This window comes from Scyliorhinus canicula, chromosome 15 (assembly GCF_902713615.1).
Source record: "Scyliorhinus canicula chromosome 15, sScyCan1.1, whole genome shotgun sequence".
Lineage (NCBI taxonomy): Eukaryota > Metazoa > Chordata > Chondrichthyes > Carcharhiniformes > Scyliorhinidae > Scyliorhinus > Scyliorhinus canicula.
In genome coordinates, this window is record NC_052160.1 from 25,370,882 (window position 1) to 25,394,948 (window position 24,067).

Sequence of the window (24,067 nt, forward strand, 5' to 3'; positions counted from 1 at the left end):
AGAAAGTGCAACCCCTTGCACAGAGAAAGTGCAGCCCCTCTACTGTAGAAATAGAGCTCTGGGAATTACAGGAGGACCAGGGTTCACAAATGTTGCATAAATCCCAAACCACAAAAGAGTTCCAGAAGCAAGTACCAGAATCGAAGTATCCTCAGTTCAAGAAGACCAGTTTTTCCATTTTTGGCACAACGTACTAACGTGAATCTCCGTACTCTGTGATGGAGTTCATAAAATGGAAACACCATGCAATTCAACACCTGACAGAGCTCCTTTGTACCACCTTCAAAACATATCAGCTGGATTTCAAAAACTCCAGAATGGAGACTCACAAGAGCTCTACTTCAACTAGTGATGAGCCCTTGTAACTGGACATATCATCATACTTAAGGGATATTACGATTATAATAGTTTTACAAGGTGCAATTTAATTTAAGCACACATATAAACATATTGAATACAGGTAAACTATAACAATTAAGATTTAGAAAGTTTGATATATTTACTTTTTGGTTATTGAAGTTAGGAGGAAACTTTTTATTAAATTTAGAGTACCCAATTAATTTTTTCCAATTAAGAGGCAATTTAGCGTGGCCAATCCACCTACCCTGCACATCTTTTGGGTTGTGAGGGGGAAACCCACGCAGACATGGGGAGAATGTGCAAACTCCACATGGATCCCAGGGCCGGGTTCAAACCTGGGACCTCGGCGCCATGAGACAGCAATGCTAACCACTGCGCCACCATCTACCCTTTTAGGAGGAAACAAAGATAAATATAAACATACATTAGTAAATGGTCTTACATGCATATATTGTTGAAACCATTTGTACTTGCATTTTTGTTTAATAAACAATCTCAGAGTAAATGTTCTCCTAGGAAGCAACACGGTGGCAGAGTAGTTAGCACCGCTGCCTCACAGCACCGGGGATCCGGGTTCAATTCCAGCCTTGGGTGACTGTGTGTGTGGAGTTTACACGTTGTCTCTGTGTCTGCATGGGTTTCCTCCAGCTGCTCCGGTTTCCTCCCACTGTCCAAAGATGTGCAGATTAGGTGGATTGGCCATGATAAATTGACCCTTAGTGTCCAGAGATGTGGTAGGTTAGGTTAAGGGGTTATTGGGATAGTGGGCAAAAGTGGGCTTGAGTGGAGCGCTCTTTCAGGGGATCGGTGCAGATTCGATGGGCCAAATGGCCTCCTCCTGCACTGTAGGAATTCTATGATTCTATGAAGCAGTGATCATGATAAAACTTAGCATTCAAGTTTAAAGTGAGAAACTTGGGTCAGAAATAATGGTGCTGGGCAGCACAGTGGCAGAGTGGTTAGCACTTATGCCTCACGCCGCCAATGTTCCAGGTTCGATCCCAGCCCTGGGTCACTGTCCATGTGGAGTTAGCACATTCTCCCCGTGTTTGCGTGGGTTTCACCCCCACAACCCAAAGATGTGCAGGGTAGGTGGATTGGCCATGTTAAATTGCCCATGTTAAATTGCCCCTTAACTGGAAAAAATGAATTGGGTACTCTAAATTTAAAAAAAGAATCTTACCATTCTTCTAAAAAAAAAATAATGGTGCTACACTTAAATAAGGATAATTATAAAGGAATGAGAGCAGAGTTGGCTGGAGTGGACTTGGAAAGGAGTTTAGCAGGAAAGACAGTTGATCAACAATGGCAGACATTTCTGAAAATAATTAATAACTCACATCAAAGATATATTACAGTGAGGTCCTCATGTGCAAGGATGAGCCTGATACAGTTTAAGGTGGTACACGGTGCATATGACTCGGGTGAGAATGAGTGGGTTCTTTCAGGGGGTAGCAGATGAGTGTGAGAGGTGTGGGCGGGGGCCAGTGAATCACGCACACATAGAACATAGAACAGGACAGCACAGAACAGGCCCTTCGGCCCTTGATGTTGTGCCGAGCAATGATCACCCTACTCAAACCCACGTATACACCCTATACCCGTAACCCAACAACCCCCCCCTGAACCTTACTTTTTAGGACACTACGGGCAATTTAGCATGGCCAATCCACCTAACCCGCACATCTTTGGACTGTGGGAGGAAACCGGAGCACCCGGAGGAAACCCACGCACACACGGGGAGGACGTGCAGACTCCGCACAGACAGTGACCCAGCCGGGAATTGAACCTGGGGCTCTGGAGCTATGAAGCATTTATGCTAACCACCATGCTACCGTGCTGCCCATATTTTGGGGTTGCGAAAAATTGGAAAGATTCTGGGCAGGAGTGTTCGCGGTCTTGGCCACGATAATGGGGACCCTTTGGTGGCGATGCTTGGGGTCTCAGAGCTGGAGCTCATGGAGAGGAGGAAGGCCGATGTCTTGGCCTTCGCCTCTCTGATTGCATGGCGGCGCATTTTACTGGAGTGGCAGTCGGCATCGCCACCGGGGGTAACAGCATGGTTGGGTGATCTGTACGACTTCCTGCGAATAGAGAAGATAAAGTATGAGTTAAGGGGCTCTTCAGGGGGTTTGAGGAAAGGTGGGGGATGTTTGTGACCGTGTTTGAGGGGCTGTTCATCGCGGGGGGAGGGGGGGTGAAAAAGAGGAAACATCTGTAGAGACTGTATAGTTGATTGTTGGGAAGTTTGTTTCCAGGGGTGTTTGTTCTCTGTAACGTAATAAATTATATAAAAAATATATTTCTATATCCCAGTGAGGAAGGATTGTATGAAGGAGATAAATCAGTCATGGTTAACCAAGGAAGCGAAGGATAGTATTAAACTGAAAGAAAAAAGCATATAATGTGGCAAAGATTAGTGGTAAGCCCGAGGATTGGAAAGTTAAAAAAAAAAATGACCAAAAAAAGAGACAGAAGATAAACTATGAGGGTAAACTAGGAAATAATATAAACATGGACAGAAGCGCTTTTTTAAATATATGAAAAGGAAGATGGAGGCCAAAGTGAATGTAAGCCCCTTAGAGAATAAAATGGGGTAATCTTTATGGTGAAAGATACTAATAACATTCCAAAAATATGAAATAATCAAGGGCAGAATGGGGGGGTTGGAAATAAATATAATAACAATCTCTAAGGAATAAGGAGTCTGCACGTCCTCCCTGTGTGTGCGTGGGTTTCCTCCGGGTGCTCCGGTTTCCTCCCACAGTCCAAAGATGTGCGGGTTAGGTGGATTGGCCATGCTAAATTGCCCGTAGTGTAAGGTTAATGGGGGGATTGTTGGGATACGGGTTACATGGGTTTAAGTGGGTGATCATTGCTCGGCACAACATCGAGGGCCGAAGGGCCTGTTCTGTGCTGTACTGTTCTAAAGTACTAGGGACACTAATGGGGCTAAAGGTCAATAAGTCCCCTGGGCACGATGGGTTGCATCCCAGGATATTGAAGGAAGTAGCTGCAGAAATAGCTACAGAAATCTTCCAAGAATCCTTAAATTCTGGAAAAGTCTCAGAGGATTGGAAAACTGTCAATGTAACATCTTTAATTAAAAAAGGAGGGAGACAGAAAATAAGTAATTATAGGCCAGTTAGTTTAACTTCTGTCATTGGGAAATTTTAGAGTCTGTTATAAAGGATGTAAAAGCATTTAGAAATGCATAATGTAATCAAACAGTCAGCATGGCTTCATGAAGGGGAAACATGCCTGGCAAATTTATTAGAATTCTTTGAGGTGGTAACAAGCAGGATAGATTGAGGAGAACCAGATGTAATATACTTGGATTTCCAAACATTGTTCGATAAGGTATCACACAAAAGGCTACCTAATATAAGAGCCCATGGTGTTGGGGGTAGAATATTAGCTTTGATTGAGGATTGCTTAACTGATGTAAGATAGAGAGTTGGGATAAGAGGGACATTTTCAGGATGAGATCCTGTAAATAGTGAAGTGCCACAGTGATCCGTGCTGGGTCCACAATTATTTGCAATGAATATTAATGAGTTGGACCAGGGGCAAAATTCTCCGACCCCCAGCAGGGTCGGAGAATCGCCCGGGGCCGCCGAAAATCCCGCCCCGCCATGTCCTGAATTCTCCCACCCGCAAAAAGTTGGCGTGCCGCCAATCCCGCCGCCCGCCTCGGAGATGGCGGGGGCCGGCGGGAGGCTACGGGTTTCTGTGCTGCCGTTATTCTCCGGCCCGGATGGGCCGAAGTCCTGCCGCTGAGAGGCCACTCCCGCCGCCGTGGTTTGAACCACCTCTGTGCCGGCGGGATCGGCGGCGCGAGCAGGCCCCCGGGGTCCTGGGGGGGGGGCGCGGGGCGATCGGACCCCAGGCGGAGCCCCCACGGTGGCCAGGCCTGAGATCGGGGCCCACCGTGGGGGGCACTCATTTTCTTCCGCCGCCGCCACGGCCTCCACCATGGCGGAGGTGGAAGAGAATCCCCCAGCGTGCATGCGCCGGTGGTGACGTCAGCAGCAGCTGACGCACCGGCGCATGCGCGAACCGGCGAAGGCCTTTCGGCCAGCCCCGGCACCGGGCGGCGGGCGTCAAAGGCCATTGTTGCCGGTTTTGGCGCCAGTCGGTGTGGTGCCAACCACTCCGACGCGGGCCTAGCCCCTCAATGTGAGGGCTTGGCTTTGGGGAGGCCCGACGCCGGAGTGGTTGGTGCCACTCTGCTATGCCAGGACCCCCCGCCCCTCCGGGTAGGGGAGAATTTCGCCCAAGGGAAGTGAATGTACTATTGCTAAGTTTGTGGGTGACACAGAAATGGGTGGGAAGGCAAGTGGTGAGGATAACACAAAGGGCATGATCCAATGGCCACGCAGCGCCAGAAAAGCAGCTTGCCGTGGCGCATCGTGACTGATGATAACCGGGAGACCCTGCTCCTCAGATCTATTCAGCTCGTCACCCTCGTCTTGGCTTCTCTGCTGCTGAAACCCTCAATTGTGCCTTCTTTACCTCTAGACTTGGCTGTTCCAACATAATTCTAATGGTATCCCTCATCTACCCTCTGTAAAGTCAAAGTCATCCAAAACTCTGCTGCCTGTGTCATAACTCGCACCAAGTTTTTTACCATCCCTGTTTTCGCTAACCTATATTGGCTACGAGTCAAGCAACATCTTAATTTTTAAATTGTCATCTGTTTTCAAATCCCTCCATGGCCTTGCCCGTCCCTATTTCGAATTTGCTCTGTTTCCACAATCCTCCAAGATATCTTCACTCCTCTAATTCTGGCCTCTTGTACATCCTGGAGTTTAATTGCTCCACCAGAGGTGACCAAGTCTAAAGTTGCCTCGGGCATCAAACTCGAAATGTCTTTCCTACATCTCTCTGCCTAACTCTCTCATGCTTTAAATACATTCTTTAAAACCTACCTCTTTGATCAAGCCTTTTGTGGCCCAGTGTCAGACTTTGTTTGATACTGGTGCTATCTAAATGTAACTTGTTGAAGTGGCTGGTGGCATTTCAGAAATCCTTAACTACCTGACCAGATGTGCTGTCTTTTGATGTTTGCAATGGACTTCAGTAGCTTGTGCGATTATCTGTTTCTTGTTTTTATTCCAGCATATCTTTAGTCACATGTTACTGCAGTCTCCCTGGGTTAATTGGAGGTGCATTAAACCGAGGAGGTGGCCTTTCTGGCTGCCAGTTATAGCGATAAAGACATTGGACTTCTCACTGTAATATGTGTGGCTGCTTCTTCAGTACTCAGCAATTCTAATTTTGCTGAATTCAGCAAACTCCACCAGCTGGCTTCAAATCCTGTCAAAATTGTTATCACTTGTTATTTTCTTATTCATAAACCCATCATCCCGAAGGGTCTATGCAAATTGGCAACAGGGAACAAAGCTAATGGTGCTGTTGATGGAATTTTCCAACCGATGTTTATATAGCAACCTTGTTTTCATTTTGACTCTGCAGTAGAAATCCCACTGTCATTTTCAAAGGCCTTTAAACAGCTGGGAGGTTGATGGAGACTTGTACCTATCTCCCAGAGCTGGCCAGTTTGTGAGTTTCTCACCTGCTCAGTATGGTCATTATCACATTTCTGTTTAGATGTGCCGGGTAGGTGAATTGGCCATGTTAAATTGCCCCTTAATTGGGAAAAAAAAGAATTGGATGCAGTAAAAAAAAAATTAAATCACATTGCTGTTTGAGGGAGTTTGCTGTGTGCAAATAGGCTTATGTGCTCCACATATTGTAACACTGACTGTACTTCAACAAAAGTACTTAATTAGCTGTAAAGTGTTTTGGGATATCCTGTGATTTTTTTGAAGCTGCTGTATAGATATTTTCTTTTAATATACTATTAAATCTTCCTTTTTTTTCTTTTACTTTTTTTTGTACCCTATTACTTTTTTCCAATTAAGGGGCAATTTAGCGTGGCCAATCCACCAATCCACCTACCCATCTTTGGGTTGTGGGGGTGAAACCCATGCAGACACGGGGAAAATGTGCAAACTCCACACAGACAGTGACCTGGGCCCGGGATCGAACCTAGGTCCTTAGTGCTGTGAGGCAGCAGTGCTAACCACTGCACCACCGTGCCGTCCCTTAAATCGTCCTTTTGAGGTGGGAGTTGCCTCCCCCTGGTACACTCCATGTGCCATTTCAGTAAATTCCATGTCCTATCTAATGTGTTGTAAACATACTCAAATAGTTGGGTTAATGAATGTGTCAAAATTGCATAGCAATGTGGCGACTTGGAGCTTTTCACAGTAACTTAATTACAGTGTTAATGTAAGCCTATTTGGGTTCTGACTTTTGCCAATTTTAACACAGCCAAGGGTGATTTAACGGGCTAATAAATTTCTGGGCTCTTAGCCAAGCCGAATTATGAATTCTTTACTGAGAGCCCAGGCTTCCATTGATCATTAAAACACCTGAGCCCCAGGGAAAACATTACTTTATTGACAGCTCTGGCTCTCTGGTCCCTTCTGTCAATTTCACAATGTTACAAGATAAAGAGATTTCAATTGCTTGCATTATCAGCTATCGATACTTTAAAGGGTGTGGACCACTAACATTTTTATTAGGCTGTACTGGAAAAGGGTATATTTTTAAAAAGCAGAATGTTATCAATTATTGACTTTTTTTAAAGGTTCTTTTACCTATCTTACTGACACTATAGGGTTGATTGCTTCTATAAAGTATACAGTAGATCAATGGGTAAAGAAGTGCCATAGTTTGGGAAGGGGCCATGAGGAGCCAAAGAGGGTGAATGGGTAGCATAACTTGGCATGGGGGGGGGGGGGGGGGGGGGGGGGGGCATGAGGACAACCTTTTAAACTTATGTATAAAAACTTCCCCTCATGCAAACAATGGTTCACGACACCTCTGATGTGCCGTGAACCACTACTCTTTGAAAAGCTGAAACGAAAGAGAAAATACTGGAAAATCTCAGCAGGTCTGCAGAGAAGTAGGACTTGCCCATCCCAGCTATGGAGCAGGCTGTTGTGATCCAAACAAGCCTGGGCTCTGAAAAGGCACTCCTGAACTTCAGGACTCTGGGAATGCGGTCAGGAACTCCTGAATTGGAACCGGGCACCATTTTCAAAGGGTTTTTGAATCATCCCATCTGTGAAAATGCAGCCAGTTTGTCACGTTCTCTCCACTATCTAGGTAGAGAGGCTTATTTCAAATTCCCTATAGGAATATTAGTAACTATGTTATATTTATGACCCCTAATCTGATTAACAAAGCTCTTCATAATAATTACCACTACCTGACCACCCCTTAACTTTCCCTTTTGTAGAGAAAAGAGCCTGGGCCTATTCAGTCTTACCAGATAGATACAACCTCTTAGATCTGGCATCATCTTGTTATTAGCCAGGATGGAACTGGATACATATTTCAAACATGCATTGCCTAACCCAACAACGACAGTTCAGTCTATCTCTAGCTGCATGGGCACATGTGAGCCCCCCAGTTGATACATTTAATTAAATGTAATTAATATATAATGAATAATTATAAATCTTTCTTGTACCTTCAACAGTGTCTGTATATCGTTTTATAGAATATGGAGGCCAGACAATTCGCAGTACTCTAAATGAGATTTAACAAAGGTCCTTGTCGGCAGTTCCTGGATTCTGATAGTAATCTGATGATTAAACACACTCACAGTGTTGTAAGGATTAAGTGCTGAAACATTAAGAATCTCAAGCATTACCATTTGGTTACTAGAGTAACTCAGTGAAGTTTAATAGCTGTCAGTTTGTTTACCTGCTTCTAACAGATAATTAAAAGGAGAAAGAAGGAAGTTATGTTCAGGGGACAAGTTTATTGTGGTTTTCAGTAACAGGAAAATCTACATGAAATATTTTGTTAAGAAACACCACCAGATCCCCAGTCAATGGGCAAGGAGGTACCTTTTATGTGGTACTGTGCTTAAATCTGACCTGGGGTATAATAACTAACCCATATTCATCCCAGTATATTCTGACAGTGAATCAATACTGGTTCATGCAATGGGCACAAGATATTCCATGAAAGTTTTAACTCGATGCCCATAATAAACTCCTACAGTGGAACCTACAAGCTCGGTGTGATTGTAATTGCCGATGGTTTTGTATCCAAAGTCTGACAGAGGAGGAGGAGGAGGTGTGTACAGATAATGGAGCTGCTTGTGTTGGTCAACGTGATTCTGGGTTGGGTGGGTTTGTTCTATCGAATAATTGGAGTTCTTTTTTTTTCTCAATGGTATATTGATATCTGTCCTTTGACAACACAACTGTTAAGTCTCACAATAATATGATTGGTGATTTACAAAAAAAAAGAAAAAAAAAAAGAAACACCACCAGAGAATCTGTTTTAGAAACTAAAAGTACCAGTGTTAACAGCACAGCAATCATTTCCAGCAGTAAACTGTGATTTTAAAACTACAGAATTAACTCCATTGTAGATTTGATGGTTATAGAACAATTTATCAATAATTTAGTTTGTTTGAAAATTAACTTTGATCTTTGTTTCCAGTCATCTTCAGAGTAGTTACACGATAAAGGTCACATTCAGCAGCATTTTGTTAGCTATCATTTTTTGCTATTTCCTTTAAATCCCTATCTCTGTGGACGTGGTTTCAGTTACTAGGCTACGGTTCGATGGGTGTTTGTACAAACTGCACAAACTGAGGCCAGCAAACAGATTGTGGTTTCAAATCTCATGTGCAGATAATCAAGGCGGATGATCACATGCAGTGCTAAAGGAGTGCTGTATTGTTGGAAGTGCCACCTTTTGGGTGCGATGTTAAATCACAGTCCCATCTTCCCACTTATTCCGATTCCATGGCAGTATTTGAAGATGAGCAGGAGAGTTTGTCCTGTTCAATATTTATTCCTCAACTAACATTGTGAAAATTACTTTTGTATTTGTCTGATTTAACAACTTCATTTAAAGGCAGTTGATTGACTGTGGACTGCTTTGGGATGTGTTGAGGATGTACAAATGCAATATCTCAGTGGAGGTTGATACAGAGTTGGAAAATGTTGCTCCTTAGTTAAGTCCAGGACAATTACTACCCAGCTCTGTAGCTCTGAATAACTAAACAACTCATTGGCATGAAGACGTCATGACTATTTTTATCTCTATTTTCAATCAACTTTGTTGTTGCTTCTGAGGTACCAGTGCTTCAGGATTTATCCAGTAACCACGTCGGTGCTGGTGATTAAAAGTAGTAGTGTTCTGTGAAGGGCTGAAAACTTCCCACAGTCTGGTATAATTATTCCTCAAAGGAGAGCATGGTATTTACAGAGGTTGGCAGAAAGATTGACTGAGTAACATTGTGAAGCCTTCTGTTGGGTGGGGGGGGGGGTTCTCGTGGTCTGGGTCCTCAAGACTGGGGTGGTCAGTAGCTACTCCCTGGCACGGGCCAATACATTTTACAATACAGGTGCCGAGAACTGTGCCCTCAATATCAAAGATGGAAGTTTGAAGAGGCAATTGGAAATATGAGGGTCTGGAGTTATAGTTTGGTTCTGCTAAGATATCAATGCAGTCCTCTTGCAACTGACTGATTTAAGATTGCGGAATTTAAAACATGTGACCATTTACATTCAAGTTTCCAGACCGTTATTCTTTGCTTCTAGATGGTTTTTTTGTTCTTTTTAAAATAAATTTAGAGTACCCAATTCATTTTTTCCAATTAAGAGGCAATTTTAACGTGGCCAATCCCCCTACCCTGCACATCTTTGGGTTGTGGGGGCGAAACCAACACAAACACGGGGAGAATGTGCAAACTCCACACGGGCAGTGACCCAGAACCGGGATCGAACCTGGGACCTCGGCACCGTGAGACAGCAAAGCTAACCACTGTGCCACCGTGCTGCCCCACTTCTAGATTTGAAAAGGCGAAATAAGGGACTTCCGGTGACGGCGGGCGGGAGGCAGCCGCGGAATGGAGGGCTCCCGTTCGGGAATGGCATTTTCAGGGCTTTAAGCCCGGTCCCAGGGTCCACGGAGGCGGCAAAAGCAGGGAGAAGGCACAGAGGAGGCACAGTGAAGGCACAGTAAAGGAAAATGTCGAGGGTGAGCAAAGAAATGGCCATTAAAAAAACAGCTGAGGGTCCGTCGGGGAGTGGAAAGGTTACTGCGGGGTCACCAAGGAAAATGGAGGCTGGAGCACCAGGGGAGGCCGCATTGCTTACGGCTGAAGAAATAACTAAGGTGATGGCTGCGGAACTCGAAAGGCAGTTTACAAAATACATGGAGACAATGAGGAAGGAGGAGGGAGGTTTTGAGTGTGCTGGTGGAGGAGGCGATTTCCCCGGTGACGACGGCAGTGGCGAGCGCAGTGGCGGAGGTGCAGGAGCAAGGGGAGGTGCTGAAGGATGTGGAGGAGACATTATTGCAGCACGGTGATCAACTTACCTCGATGGGGAAGAAGATGCGGAAGGTGATGGAGATTAACAAGGATCTGTGCGGAAAAATGGAAGACCTGGAAAACAGATCCATGCGACAGAATTTGAGGATTGTGGGGCTGCCCGAAGGAGTTGAAGGGCCGAGGCCGACTGAGTATTTTTCCACGATGTTGGCGAAACTATTGGGGGAGGGGGAGGATCCCTCCCGGTATGAACTGGATTGGGCTCATCGGTCGTGGAGGCCTGTACCAAAGGCGAGTGAGCCGCCAAGGGTAGTGACTCTATGCTTCCGTAGGTACAGTGTGAAGGAGACGGTCCTATGCTGGGCCAAGCAGAAGCGGGTGGTGCAGTGGGCTGGAGCTGGTATACCAGGACTTTACGGTGGAGCTGGCGAGGAGGCGGGCTGCTTTCAACCGGGTGAAGAGGGCACTGTACATTAGCAAGGTGCAGTGTGGCATTGTATATCCAGCGAAGCTGAGGGTGACTTACAAGCTCAAGGACTTTTATTTTGGAACGGCGGAAGCAGCGGAGGAGTTTGCGAAGGCAGAAGGACTGTGGCAGAACTGAGAAATTGAGAAATGGCCATGTGCCGATGTAACCTCATGACTGTATTTTCTCCTTTCTTGTTTCACTGCGTGCGGGTGTATGGGCTAAAGGAGCTAATGTTGTATATATATTTGGACAAGGGAAGTGATGGGACTTTCACTCGAAGTGAGGGCTCTTTTGGGTGTAGGTGGATATGCAGGGTTTGTGTGCTAAAAGGGGATTTCTGGGCTTTCCTAGGGCCGGGCAAAGGGAAAGGGACCCGGGCGGGGGCCTCCACGCTGGCCGGTTTCAACCGGTCAGTGAACGGGAGTGAGGTGGGGGGAGGGGCTGCGGCCATCGGAGCCTGGCAGAACAGGGCCCAAGTGATCTAGCCGGAGTGGAAAGTTGGGAGGAAGGAACCAAGGTTGGGAGGAGGAGTTTTACAAGAGGTAGTGGACGGGAGGATTTGGAGAGGGGGGTGGTGTTTACAACTCTTGGGTATCATGTACAGTACTCTTTCAGAGGTTGGATGGCAGACTCTATGGTGACCATGGGCGGTCCCAGACTCCTTTTTCTTTTTCTCCTTTGTTTTTTGTTTCTACCGTGGGAGGGTTTGTTTTATTGGATGCATATATGGACAGGCGGGCCGTTGTTTGGAGTGGTGGGAGGATGGGATCATTGTTATTGTTAAGGGGATTGATTTTGTATTTGTTACCGTTTATTGTCTGTGGTGGGGTGTAAATTTTGAAGGAAAATGTGAAAATGGAGAATAAAAACATTTGAAAAAAAGGCTAAATAAAATAAGATCAGTCGCTTGGGTCCTTTGGCTCGCTTATAAAGTCTAAGGTGCCAACCTGCATTCTGTACAAATAAAGTTGCCTGTTTCTTGTCAATGACGGTGCTTTTGGACATCAGTGAATGTGGAAATGGTGAGTAACTGAACTGGAGAAACTAAACTAAACAAGTAGAATGAAGCCTTTCATTAGACCAGGAAACATTTTCACCCCGGTTCAGTGAGTCTGGCTTTTCACGGACTGGGAGATGGAATTGTGCGATACAATTCTCAAAATACCAGTCTTGGTATCCTATGTAAAAGTATATTTTAAATCTTTGTTCCATGTGCACTTTTGTCGACTTTTTTCAATTATAAATTCATTTGACCATGTTTGTAAAGGGAAATGCCAGTGTAAGAGATGCCAGGCTCTAATTATACCCCACAATGGAGGTACATCACCACCAAAGGCAGGAGGGTTACAATGTGGCAGTTTACAAAAGTAAGTTTCCATCATTGTACTGTGGAGAATGTGGCAGCCAAATATTACACAGTAAGCTCCCAAAACAGCAATGTGATAATTAGATCATCTATTTCAATTATGTTGGTTGAGGAATAAACATTTGTCAGGCCACTGGTTGGTGTGGTGGTGGGGAGAACTCCTTGCTCTTCCTTGCAAGTGGGTCATGGATATTTTGTGTCGATCTGAGAAGGCAGCTGGGGCCTTGGTTTAATATCTTATCTGAAAGTGTAGCTCTTCCTCAGTACTGCACCGGAAGTGTCTAACGGATCAGTAATGGATGGGCCCCTTAGGGCACCACTAATATGGGACAGTCAAATTGAACTAAAGTGATGCCAAAATCAAGACCTGCCAAAACAGAATGGCACCTTCCCAACTAAACCAGTATTTAATTGCTGTCTGTGCCCTGCAGTGTCCAGTGGTCATAGGAGGTATCTAGTGTACCAGTAGATTCTGCAAGAACCTTCTCCAGACACACCTGGGCACAGAGTAGACTATGGTAGAGAGATAGGTAGGAAGCAGCTTCATGGCCTGGCCAGACCTGGACCTCCAAGTCCAATCTCTGGAGTGGGACTTGAAGCCACCACCTTAGAGGTAAGAGTGCGACCCACCGAGCCACTTCTGAATCCTAATCACTGGTTTCAATATCTTTGAATTCCACGTAATAAATGTATGATTAGCATTCCATCCGCCTTAAACATCCACCAATTGGCTCTTGCTAGGTGTGCACCATTTGCAAGCTGCACTGCAGCAATTTGCCAAAGTTCCTTTTTTAAAATAAATTTGGAGAAGCCAATTTTTTTCCCCCAATTTAGGGGCAATTTAGTGTGGTCAATCCACCTAACCAATAGCCTCCTTCTGCACTGTATGTTCTATGACTGCTGAGGATTCTGGCTGCGCGGCTGAAGGTTATCGCTAATAGGGAATTGGAAATTATGGATAAGTGAGCACTTGACACATGCCAAGTGGATTCCCATGAGTGGGTGGGCCATGTAGCATGTGGGAGTCATTGCCTAGCCTTCCAATAGCACCTTGATCCCTGAACACTGGGAGGCAATACCACATGCCGCAGACAACATCCGAAACACCCAGGCGATGGGACACAGCTCCAGGGACATGTCCACAGCTGGAGGGTAGGTGAGCGCTGTAGGGGTGTGGGGGTTGCCTGGCGAGATGGGTAAAGGATCTGGGGGTCAGCTCGCATTGCGAAAGGAAGTGACCAAGGCATCATAATGGTTGTGCAAAACATTTTATGTGCTGTACAATTCCTCATTCATGATTCAGGGCAACACGGTAGCATGGTGGTTAGCATAAATGCTACGGGTTACGGGTATAGGGTGGATACGTGGGTTTGAGTAGGGTGATCATGGCTCGGCACAACATCGAGGGCCGAAGGGCCTGTTCTGTGCTGTACTGTTCTATGTTCTATGTTCTATGTTCTATCTTTGGCTTGTGGGGATGAAGCCCATGGAGGCATGGGGAGAATGTGCAAACTCCACTCAGTGACCCGGGGCCAGGATCGAAACTGGATCCTCTGTGCCGTAGGCAGCAGGGCCAACCACTGTGCCATCGTGCTGCCCTTGCCAATGTTCCTTTGACAGCACCTTCCAAACTTGCATCCCCTGCCACTGAGAAAGACAAGAGCAGCAGGTGTATCAGGACACCACCACCTGACCATTCCCCTCCAAGTCACACACCACTCTGCCTTGGGACCATATCCCCATTTCTTGTTATCATGCCAAAATCTTGGAACCCCCACTTCCTAAAGCACAGTAAGGCAGCGGTTCAAAAAGATGGCTCTCCACCACCTTCTCAAAGAACAATTAAGAGATGGCTAACAAGTGTTGGGCTTGCCTGAATGGAAAGAAAACTCCGAATAAAACATTGGTCAGCATCACCACACCACACCCGAGTATAGATCCCAGTGCAGCTGAACGACCGGAGGAGTAATAAAACAATAACAGGTTATTTACAGTAAGGGCAGCGATTCATTGATAAATCTTTCTGATGATTGCCTACTTCGCCCTTGCCCTGCTGAAGTTTAAGCCGACAACACAAAAAAGGTCGCTGCCAATCACGTGGGGTTGCGGGCTGGTGATTGGCTGTCGTTTGAATTGTTACATTGAAGGTGACGCGGAGTGGGCGGGGCCTCCGGCGGCCCAGGCGGAATCCCCCAGTTTGCAGCTCAGTCAGCAGCTGGCTGCAGGCGCCCAGTGCCACGTTGCCTGGATGGAGCCAGAGACAAGGAATAATTGATGCAATAGCATCCAAACTGAGCGCCAGCAGCCGGAGGAGGGCAAGGCACCTTATTATCCTTTTCTCTTCAAAAGTCGGCACCGCAAAGAAAATTAAGCAAAATGCTAACTGACAGTATAATTGAAGATTTTGAACTCCGGGAGGAGGAACCGTGGTACCAGCAGCAGCAGAATATGGAGCACGGTGAGTTTAAAGTTTAAAGGCGCGCCTGTGGGTTGACAGGCAGTAGCGGCTACACGCTGCCTGCTTTATCCCGCTGCCTTTCTTATTCCAAAATACTGCCAACATGAAGTTAAAAACCAGAAAATGCTGGAAGCACAGGCAGCACCTGTGGAAAGGGAGACGGTTCACGATTTAATCTGTGACCTTCCCGGCGCATTGGTCTCTTAATCATACTCTGCTGTGCACCGGGGTGAAAGGAAACCGAGCCCTACCCACCCCGCGCTGTCTGGCTTTCTTAAGGCAAAGGAAGTTATTTGTCCCCCAGCCTGTAATCATCGATCAAACGTTGTATTTTTCTGAACAGCCCCAGTTTAATCGATGTGTGTGCAGCGCGGACGGGGGCCATTCGGCCGATCGTGTCTGTCCTAGCCCGTGAGGTGCTGTCCAGTCCCACTCCCGCTGCTCGTTTTCCCCCTAGCCCCGGTTGCGAATCTTTTCTTCGGCAGTAAGTTGAATTGGTGTGTCGCCGGGACAAAGACAACGTTTCCAGGCGAATTGCATTTCAAACATCATCTTTCAACTCCCGCTGACCCCCAACAATCCGGCTGCGAGGACTGTGCAGGTGGGGTGAGGGATAAAGACTCTGGAACGAGCAGCTCTCCCAGACCCCGCGCGCTCTCTGTGTGTGTGGGATGGAATTCTCTCTCTCTCGCGCCCAGCGCGCCTTTTCTCAGTGTCTTGCCTTGGAGAGAAAGGTCTCCATGGAAACGATGCCCCAGTGACTGGCTGAACCCACTGTAATTTGTGTTCTCTCTCATGGAAAATGATCCCCTCCCTCCCTTATCTGCATCCCGCTCTGAGAATGACTGACTAAAAGTTGGTACCGTCTTTGTGCACTTGTTTAGCTTTGGAGCTGGCTCCTGGGCAGGGCAGTGCAGGCTGGCAGAGTGAGGGGGTGGCTGCAGGCGAATGAATGAAATGAAAAATAATAATCGCTTATTGTCACGAGTAGGCTTCAATGAAGTTACTGTGAAAAGCCCCTAGTCGCCACATTCCGGCGCCTGTCCGGGGAGGCTGGTACGGGAATCGAACCGTGCTGCTGGCCTGCTTTAAAAGCCAGTGATTTAGCCTGGTGAGCTAAACCAGCCCCTTTTGATGAAGCCTTCACTGCAAGGCGGGCCAGTGTGGACAGAGGCCGTTTGCCCCTTTGTTCCTGTGCTGGCTCTTTTCAAAGAGCAATTAGAGCAGGTGTTTTTCCGCAGCCTTTCAAAATTCTCCCCTTCAAGAATTTCAGAGTTGAATCTGTTTCCAGGCAGTGTACTCCCCATCACAACATCTCCAGAGATGGAGAGCTGCTGCTGTAGAGAAAGAATTTCGCCCTCTGGCCCCTTTTGCTGATTACTTTGAATCTGTGTCCTCTGGTCACTGAAAATCATCTCTCCTTATTTACTCTTATCAAACACACCTGGAAACCCCTCTATTAAGCTTTCTCTTTACCTTGTGCACTAACAATTGCTACTGTTTGTGGGCAGGTTTGTCATTGCTCGAGTAATATACCATCAGTCTGAAGTGTTTTGACAATTTGCAATGAGCTGCTGTACAAATCAGAAATAATTGGAATATTTGGAAAGGAGCGGATTAGATCCTTGCGAAGATGTGCTCCTACATCAATTTAAATGTGTTCAACCGGTCAGATCAGATCGTGTATATCACTTGCAAGGGTCAGATATTACAAGTCCCAAAAGATGCGCTGTTAGGTGAATTGGACATTCTGAATTCTCCCTCCGTGTACCCGAACAGGCGCCAAAATGTTGCGACTAGCGGCTTTTCACAGTAACTTCATTGCAGTGTTAATGTAAACCTACTTCTGACAATAAAGATTATTATTGTTTTATTTTATTAAGTGTAACGGTTCTGGGGCATCTCCTCTGTTAATGCCCAGATTTTGTCCCTAGGTTCTGCTGATTCTCTCTTCTCTCCCTCGTCCACGAGGGTTGTCTTTCAAACGCGAACCTTTGCGATGGAGATTCTGCCTGCTGTTGACCTGATCCACCCACACATGCACGGTCAGGAGGTGTACCCGGGTTGGTGTTTGCCTCACTTGCCCTGGGACGCATGCAGTTAAAGAAATTTTCTCTCAAAAATCCATTTTAAATTGGGAAGAGAAGGGGAAGCTTTTGAATCCAACTAGGAGTGAGCATTAAGATCTGCTGAATAATGTGTAAAAGGCTCGGATGTTGAGTGAACTGTCTTCTCAACATGGATTCTCAGCTTCTTTGTTGCTTCCTCCTATTGAATTGGATTAACCCAGGGAGACTCCCGAGGGCTGGTGAAGTAATTTGAGTACTCCACACTGCCAATGTCTAGGCAACGAGGCAAGGCAATTAAAAACAGCTAGTGAAAAACTAAGTAACAGAATAAAAGAATATAACATCTATGAGGAGTTGTACACGGTACTGATGCTGTACAAAGCCAGTCAACCACATGTGTCTCTCCTTGTGATAATGTCTGCAATGACCCTGATAGTTAACCCTGGAGGTTCCAAAGCTGATTTTACTTTGGGTTGTCGGCGTGGGAAAGTCGAGCGTTCTCAAGATTAATATTCCTCCTGATTGTATGTTTGATCGGCTATAAGCACAAATTGCTAAACATTCTTGTGAGGAGTAATTTTGAAAGACTGGGAGCTGTAACTTCTGCATTTGACCTAATTCCATTTGGTCAGTCATAAAAGCAGAAACTGTTTGGAAATATTGTGCACGCACTGCTCCAGTGGCAAGAGAAAGAAGTTAAAGTTTATGTATAACTGTCTTTCCACAGATGCTCCCAGACCTGCTGAGTATTTCCAGCATTTTCTGTTTTTATTTTGCGCTTCCAGTATCTTGCTGTTGTTTTACTATCTGCCTGTCTGCCTATTTAGAGATAGATAGAGATAGAGAAATACAGCACAGAACAGGCCCTTCGGCCCACGATGTTGCGCCGAACTTTTGTCCTAGGTTAATCATAGAATTTTGGACAATTTGTCATGGCCAATCCACCCAACCTGCACATCTTTGGACTGTGGGAGGAAACCGGAGTACCCGGAGGAAACCCACGCAGTCACGGGGAGGATGTGCAGACTCCACACAGACAGTGACCCAAGTCGAAATCGAACTTGGGACCCTGGAGCTGTGAAGCAATTGTGCTATCCACAATGCTACCGTGCTGCCCTTAAGAAGTTAACCTACACTCCCTTATTCTACCCTAATCCAAGTACCTATCCAATAGCCGCTTGAAGGTCCATAAATTTTCCGACTCAACTACTACCACAGGCAGTGCATTCCATGCCCCCACTACTCTCTGGGTAAAGAACCTACCTCTGACATCCCCTCTATATCTTCCACCATTTATCTTAAATTTATGTCCCCTTGTAATGGTGTGTTCCACCCGGGGAAAAAGTCTCTGACTGTCTACTCTATCTATTCCCCTGATCATCTTATAAACCTCTATCAAGTCGCCCCTCATCCTTCTCCGTTCTAATGAGAAAAGGCCTAACACCCTCAATCTTTCCTCGTATGACCTACTCTCCATTCCAGGCAACATCCTGGTAAATCTCCTTTGCACCTTTTCCAAAGCTTCCACATCCTTCCTAAAATGAGGTGACCAGAACTGCACACAGTACTCCAAATGTGGCCTGACCAAGGTTTTGTACAGCTGCATCATCACCTCACGGCTCTTAAATTCAATCCCTCTGCTAATGAACGCTAGCACACCATAGGCCTTCTTCACAGCTCTATCCACTTGAGTGGCAACTTTCAAAGAACAATGAACATAGACCCCAAGATCTCTCTGCTCCTCCACATTGCCAAGAACCCTACCATTAACCCTGTATTCCGCATTCAGATTTGTCCTTCCAAAATGGACAACCTCACACTTGTCAGGGTTAAACTCCATCTGCCACTTCTCAGCCCAGCTCTGCATTCTATCTATGTCTCTTTGAAGCCGACAACAGCCCTCCTCACTATCCACAACTCCACCAATCTTCGTATCATCTGCAAATTTACTGACCCACCCTTCAACTCCCTCATCCAAGTCGTTAATGAAAATCACAAACAGCAGAGGACCCAGAACTGATCCCTGCGGTACGCCACTGATAACTGGGCTCCAGGCTGAATATTTGCCATCCACCACAACTCTCTGTCTTCTATCGGTTAGCCAGTTTGTTATCCAACTGGCCAAATTTCCCACTATCCCATGCCTCCTTACTTTCTGCATAAGCCTACCATGGGGAACCTTATCAAATGCCTTACTAAAATCCATGTACACTACATCCACTGCTTTACCTTCATCCACATGCTTGGTCACCTCCTCAAAGAATTCAATAAGACTTGTAAGGCAAGACCTACCCCTCACAAATCCGTGCTGACTATCCCTAATCAAGCAATGCCTTTCCAGATGCTCAGAAATCCTATCCCTCAGTACCCTTTCCATTACTTTGCCTACCACCGAAGTAAGACTAACTGGCCTGTAATTCCCAGGGTTATCCCTATTCCCTTTTTTGAACAGGGGCACGACATTCGCCACTCTCCAATCCTCTGGTACCACCCCTGTTGACAGCGAGGACGAAAAGATCATTGCCAACGGCTCTGCAATTTCATTTCTTGCTTCCCAGAGAATCCTTGGATATATCCCGTCAGGCCCGGGGGACTTGTCTATCCTCAAGTTTTTCAAAACGCGCAACACATCTTCCTTCCTGACAAGTATCTCCTCAAGCTTATCAGTCTGCTTCACGCTGTCCTCTCCAACAATATGGCCCCTCTCATTTGTAAATACTGAAGAAAAATACTTGTTCAAGGCCTCTCCTATCTCTTCAGACTCAATACACAATCTCCCGCTACTGTCCTTAATCGGACCTACTCTCACTCTAGTCATTCTCATATTTCTCACGTATGTGTAAAAGGCCTTGGGGTTTTCCTTGATCCTACCCGCCAAAGATTTTTCATGCCCTCTCTTAGCTCTCCTAATCCCTTTCTTCAGTTCCCTCCTGGCTATCTTGTATCCCTCCAGCGCACTGTCTGAACCTTGTTTCTTCAGCCTTACATAAGTCTCCTTCTTCCTCTTAACAAGACATTCAACCTCTCTTGTCAACCATGGTTCCCTCACTCGACCATCTCTTCCCTGCCTGACAGGGACATACATATCAAAGACACGCAGTACCTGATCCTTGAACAAGTTCCACATTTCACTTGTGTCCTTCCCTGACAGCCTATGTTCCCAACTTCTGCACTTCAATTCTTGTCTGACAGCATTGTATTTACCCTTCCCCCAATTATAAACCTTGCCCTGTTGCTCGCACCTATCCCTCTCCATTACTAAAGTGAAAGTCAGAGAATTGTGGTCACTACCTCCAAAATGCTCCCCCACTAACAAATCTATCACCTGCCCTGGTTCATTACCAAGTACTAAATCCAATATGGCCTCCCCTCTGGTCGGACAATCTACATACTGTGTTAGAAAGCTTCCTGGACACACTGCACAAACACTACCCCATCCAAACTATTTGATCTAAAGAGTTTCCACTCAATGTTTGGGAAGTTGAAGTCGCCCATGACTACTACCCTGTGACTTCTGCACCTTTCCAGAATCTGTTTCCCAATCTGTTCCTCCACATCTCTGCTGCTATTGGGGGGCCTATAGAACACTCCCAACAAGGTGACTGCTCCTTTCCTATTTCTAACTTCAACCCATATTACCTCAGTAGGCAGATCCCCCTCGAACTGCCTTTCTGCAGCTGTTATACTATCTCTAATTAACAATGCCACCCCCCCACCTCTTTTACCATCCTCCCTAATCTTGTTGAAACATCTATAACCAGGGACCTCCAACAACCATTTCTGCCCCTCTTCTATCCAGGTTTCCGTGATGGCCACCACATCGTAGTCCCAAGTACCGATCCATGCATTAAGTTCACCCACCTTATTCCTGATGCTTCTTGCATTAAAGTATACACACTTCAACCCATCTCCTTGCCTGCAAGTACTCTCCTTTGTCATTGTTACCTTCCCCACTGCATCACTACGTGCTTTGGCGTCCTGACTATCGTCTACCTTAGTTGCTGGACTACAGATCCGGTTCCCATTCCCCTGCCAAATTAGTTTAAACCCTCCCGAAGAGTACTAGAAAACCTCCCCCCCAGGATATTGGTGCCCCTCTGGTTCAGATGCAACCCGTCCTGCTTGTACAGGTCCCACCTTCCCCAGAATGCGCTCCAATTATCCAAATACCTGAAGCCCTCCCTCCTACACCATTCCTGCAGCCACGTGTTCAACTGCACTCTCCCTATTCCTAGCCTCGCTATCACGTGGCACCGGCAACAAACCAGAGATGACAACTCTGTCTGTCCTGGCCCTTAACTTCCAGCCTAACTCCCTAAACTTGTTTATTACCTCCACACCCTTTTTCCTACCTACATCGTTGGTACCAATGTGCACCACGACTTCTGGCTGCTCACCCTCCCCCTTCAGGATCCTGAAGACACGATCAGAGACATCCCTGGCCCTGGCACCCGGGAGGCAACATACCTTTCGGGAGTCTCGCTCGCGACCACAGAATCTCCTATCTATTCCCCTAACCATTGAATCTCCTATTACTATTGCTTTTCTATGCTCCCCCCTTTCCTTCTGAGCCCCAGAGCCAGACTCAGTGCCAGAGACCTGGCCGCTGGGGCCTTCCCCCGGTAGGTCATCCCCCCCAACAGCATCCAAAACGGTATACTTGTTTTGAAGGGGAATGGCCACGAGGGATCCCTGCACTGTCTGCCTGTTAGTTTTCTTTCCCCTGACTGTAACCCAGCTACTCTTGTCCAGTACCTTTGGTGTGGCTACCTCCCTGTAACTCTTCTCTATGACCCCCTCTGCCTCCCGGATGATCCGAAGTTCATCCAGCTCCAGCTCCAGTACCTTAACACGGTCTCTGAGGAGCTGGAGTTGGGTGCACTTCCCGCAGGTATAGTCAGCGGGGACACCAGTGATATCCCTCACCACCCACATCCTACAGGAGGAGCATGCAACTGCCCTAGCCTCCATCCCCTCTTACTTTACAGAATTAGCTGCCCTGTGGACCAACTGGACCTCCGCCCTCCGACTCTGCTCCCAGTCAGCTGTACTCTAAACTCCTGGTTCCCTTCACGCTCTTTGATAAATATAGGAAATTAAATGAAAGGAGTACCTTACTCCCTCCTCACCTAACTCCCTCAGTCACCAAACTCTCACTGTAGCACTCAAATGCCACAAGCTCAGCACTCAGTGCAAAAACCAATGATTGGTGCCATACATTTGGATGCTTCAGTGTTGCAGTTAATGGATTTGCTGTGGTTTGCTGTTGAAATCAATGTCTTTACATAGTCTGACAGCTTCTCTTAAGATGCTTCACATTTCTTCAGTTTTAATATCACTGGTGAAAGGAAAAGATTTGTGTGTTTATCTGGTGCTTTTCATGATCGTTGGATGTTCCACGGCCTTGTTTTTTCTCCAGCAAATGAGATAGTTTCAAAGTTGGAATGAATAGAATTGAGCAAGCGAATTACATCAAACAACAATGTGGTCTGCGATTAGGTCATCTTGCTTTCCTTCCAGTGATGTTAGTTGAGAGGTAAGTATTGCCCAACTTCCCTCTTTGAATAGTTCCATCTATTCTTGCCACAAGGGAGGTTTAATGTCCAATGCAACACACAGCCACTCCTTAAGTACTGCACTGGTTATGTGCTGAAGTCACTGGAGCAGGCCTTGAACCCACAACCTTCTGTCTCCAGCAAGAGTGCTACCAACAGAATCATGGCTGACACCATTGATATTTTGCAGGGATAGCTATCTTCCTCATTAGCTGTGGGCGATCTGAGAGGCCAATGCTAGCATGCCAGTTACTGCCATTCTGGAGATGGGGGGAGAATGAGTAAATGTTCATGGTTGATGAGTTGTGAGGGGCTGAAATGGCCTTGCTCCCCTGTATCTGGAACCTCCTTGAGGATTAAACTGCTTTTTCTTCATTTCTAGACCTACACCTGGCAGCTGAATTAGGAAAAACTTTGTTGGATCGTAATACGGAGTTGGAGGAAGCCCTTCAACAAATGTATGGCACCAATCAGGAGCAACTCCAAGAGATTGAGGTGAGAGGTGGACTCTGCATTTTCATCTCAATGGTTGTGAAAGAAAGCAAAATGCAAATCTGTGTTTGAAGGAGTGAATGCTTCTGCTATCAAATCAGCTGTACGTACTCTTGTGAGCATAAAACATAGGACAAGAGATTGCTTAATGTTTGCACTTATGTTGTCTTGTGTTCTTAACAAACCTTTTCTGTATGGGTGAATTTCAGAAGGAAAGTCTTATCAAGCGTTTCAATGATCTCTGCTCTTTTATTGCCAACTGTTTCATCTGAAAGTGTGACTTTATTATCCATTCATGGGATATGGGTGTCACTTTCAAAGCCAACATTTATTTTGTCCATTCCTAAAACATTGGCAGGCTATCTACATCGAGGCGGGCACCACAGCTATGCACCATCCTATGTGCATGCACACTCCAGCATGTATCACTGAGTAGTTGCCAGGTAACTAATCTGCCTTGTTGCCCCACTCCTTCAACCAGATGTATTGAGGCCAATTATTCTTCTGGCTGAGGCTAATACAGACCTGGAAATTCAGGAACTGAAGGAGGCCGTTCAGCCCCTCCAACCTGTTCTGTCTGCCATTCAATTAGATCATGTATCTTGTCTGCTGTGGTGCTGTATCTCTTAATGCCCGTGCCTAGCAAAACTCGATCAAAAGTGTGAACTTGTTTCTGTGCCTCCATCATGTAACTGTTTGGGTGGGATTTTCCAGTCCCAACGGCAGGGTGTAATTGGAGGAGGGAGGGGATGAAATCAGTTGACTGCTGGTGTGAATTGACAGTGGGAACATGCAGTCCCATCCACCATGACGGTTTGCCATTCCTGCCAGAGGCCAGCGTGAAGCCATTTTGCATCCCATTAATGAGATGCAGGAATTGCACCCCATTGCCACCAGTGGGAGATCACACTGATCAGCACACA

At 46.2% G+C, this 24,067-nt stretch overlaps 1 protein-coding gene across 1 annotated transcript in view; it reads left to right on the forward strand.

Moving 5' to 3' along the window:
• The first annotated feature begins 14,755 nt into the window (after window positions 1–14,755).
• The window catches only part of cdr2a (cerebellar degeneration-related protein 2a), a 31,057-nt gene continuing 21,745 nt past the window's right edge, over window positions 14,756–24,067 (forward strand). The window contains exons 1-2 of the mRNA XM_038820009.1: window positions 14,756–15,028; window positions 23,035–23,147. Coding sequence (XP_038675937.1) covers window positions 14,947–15,028; window positions 23,035–23,147 — 195 coding nt within the window. The 5' untranslated portion in view covers window positions 14,756–14,946. The remainder of the gene's footprint in view (window positions 15,029–23,034; window positions 23,148–24,067) is intronic.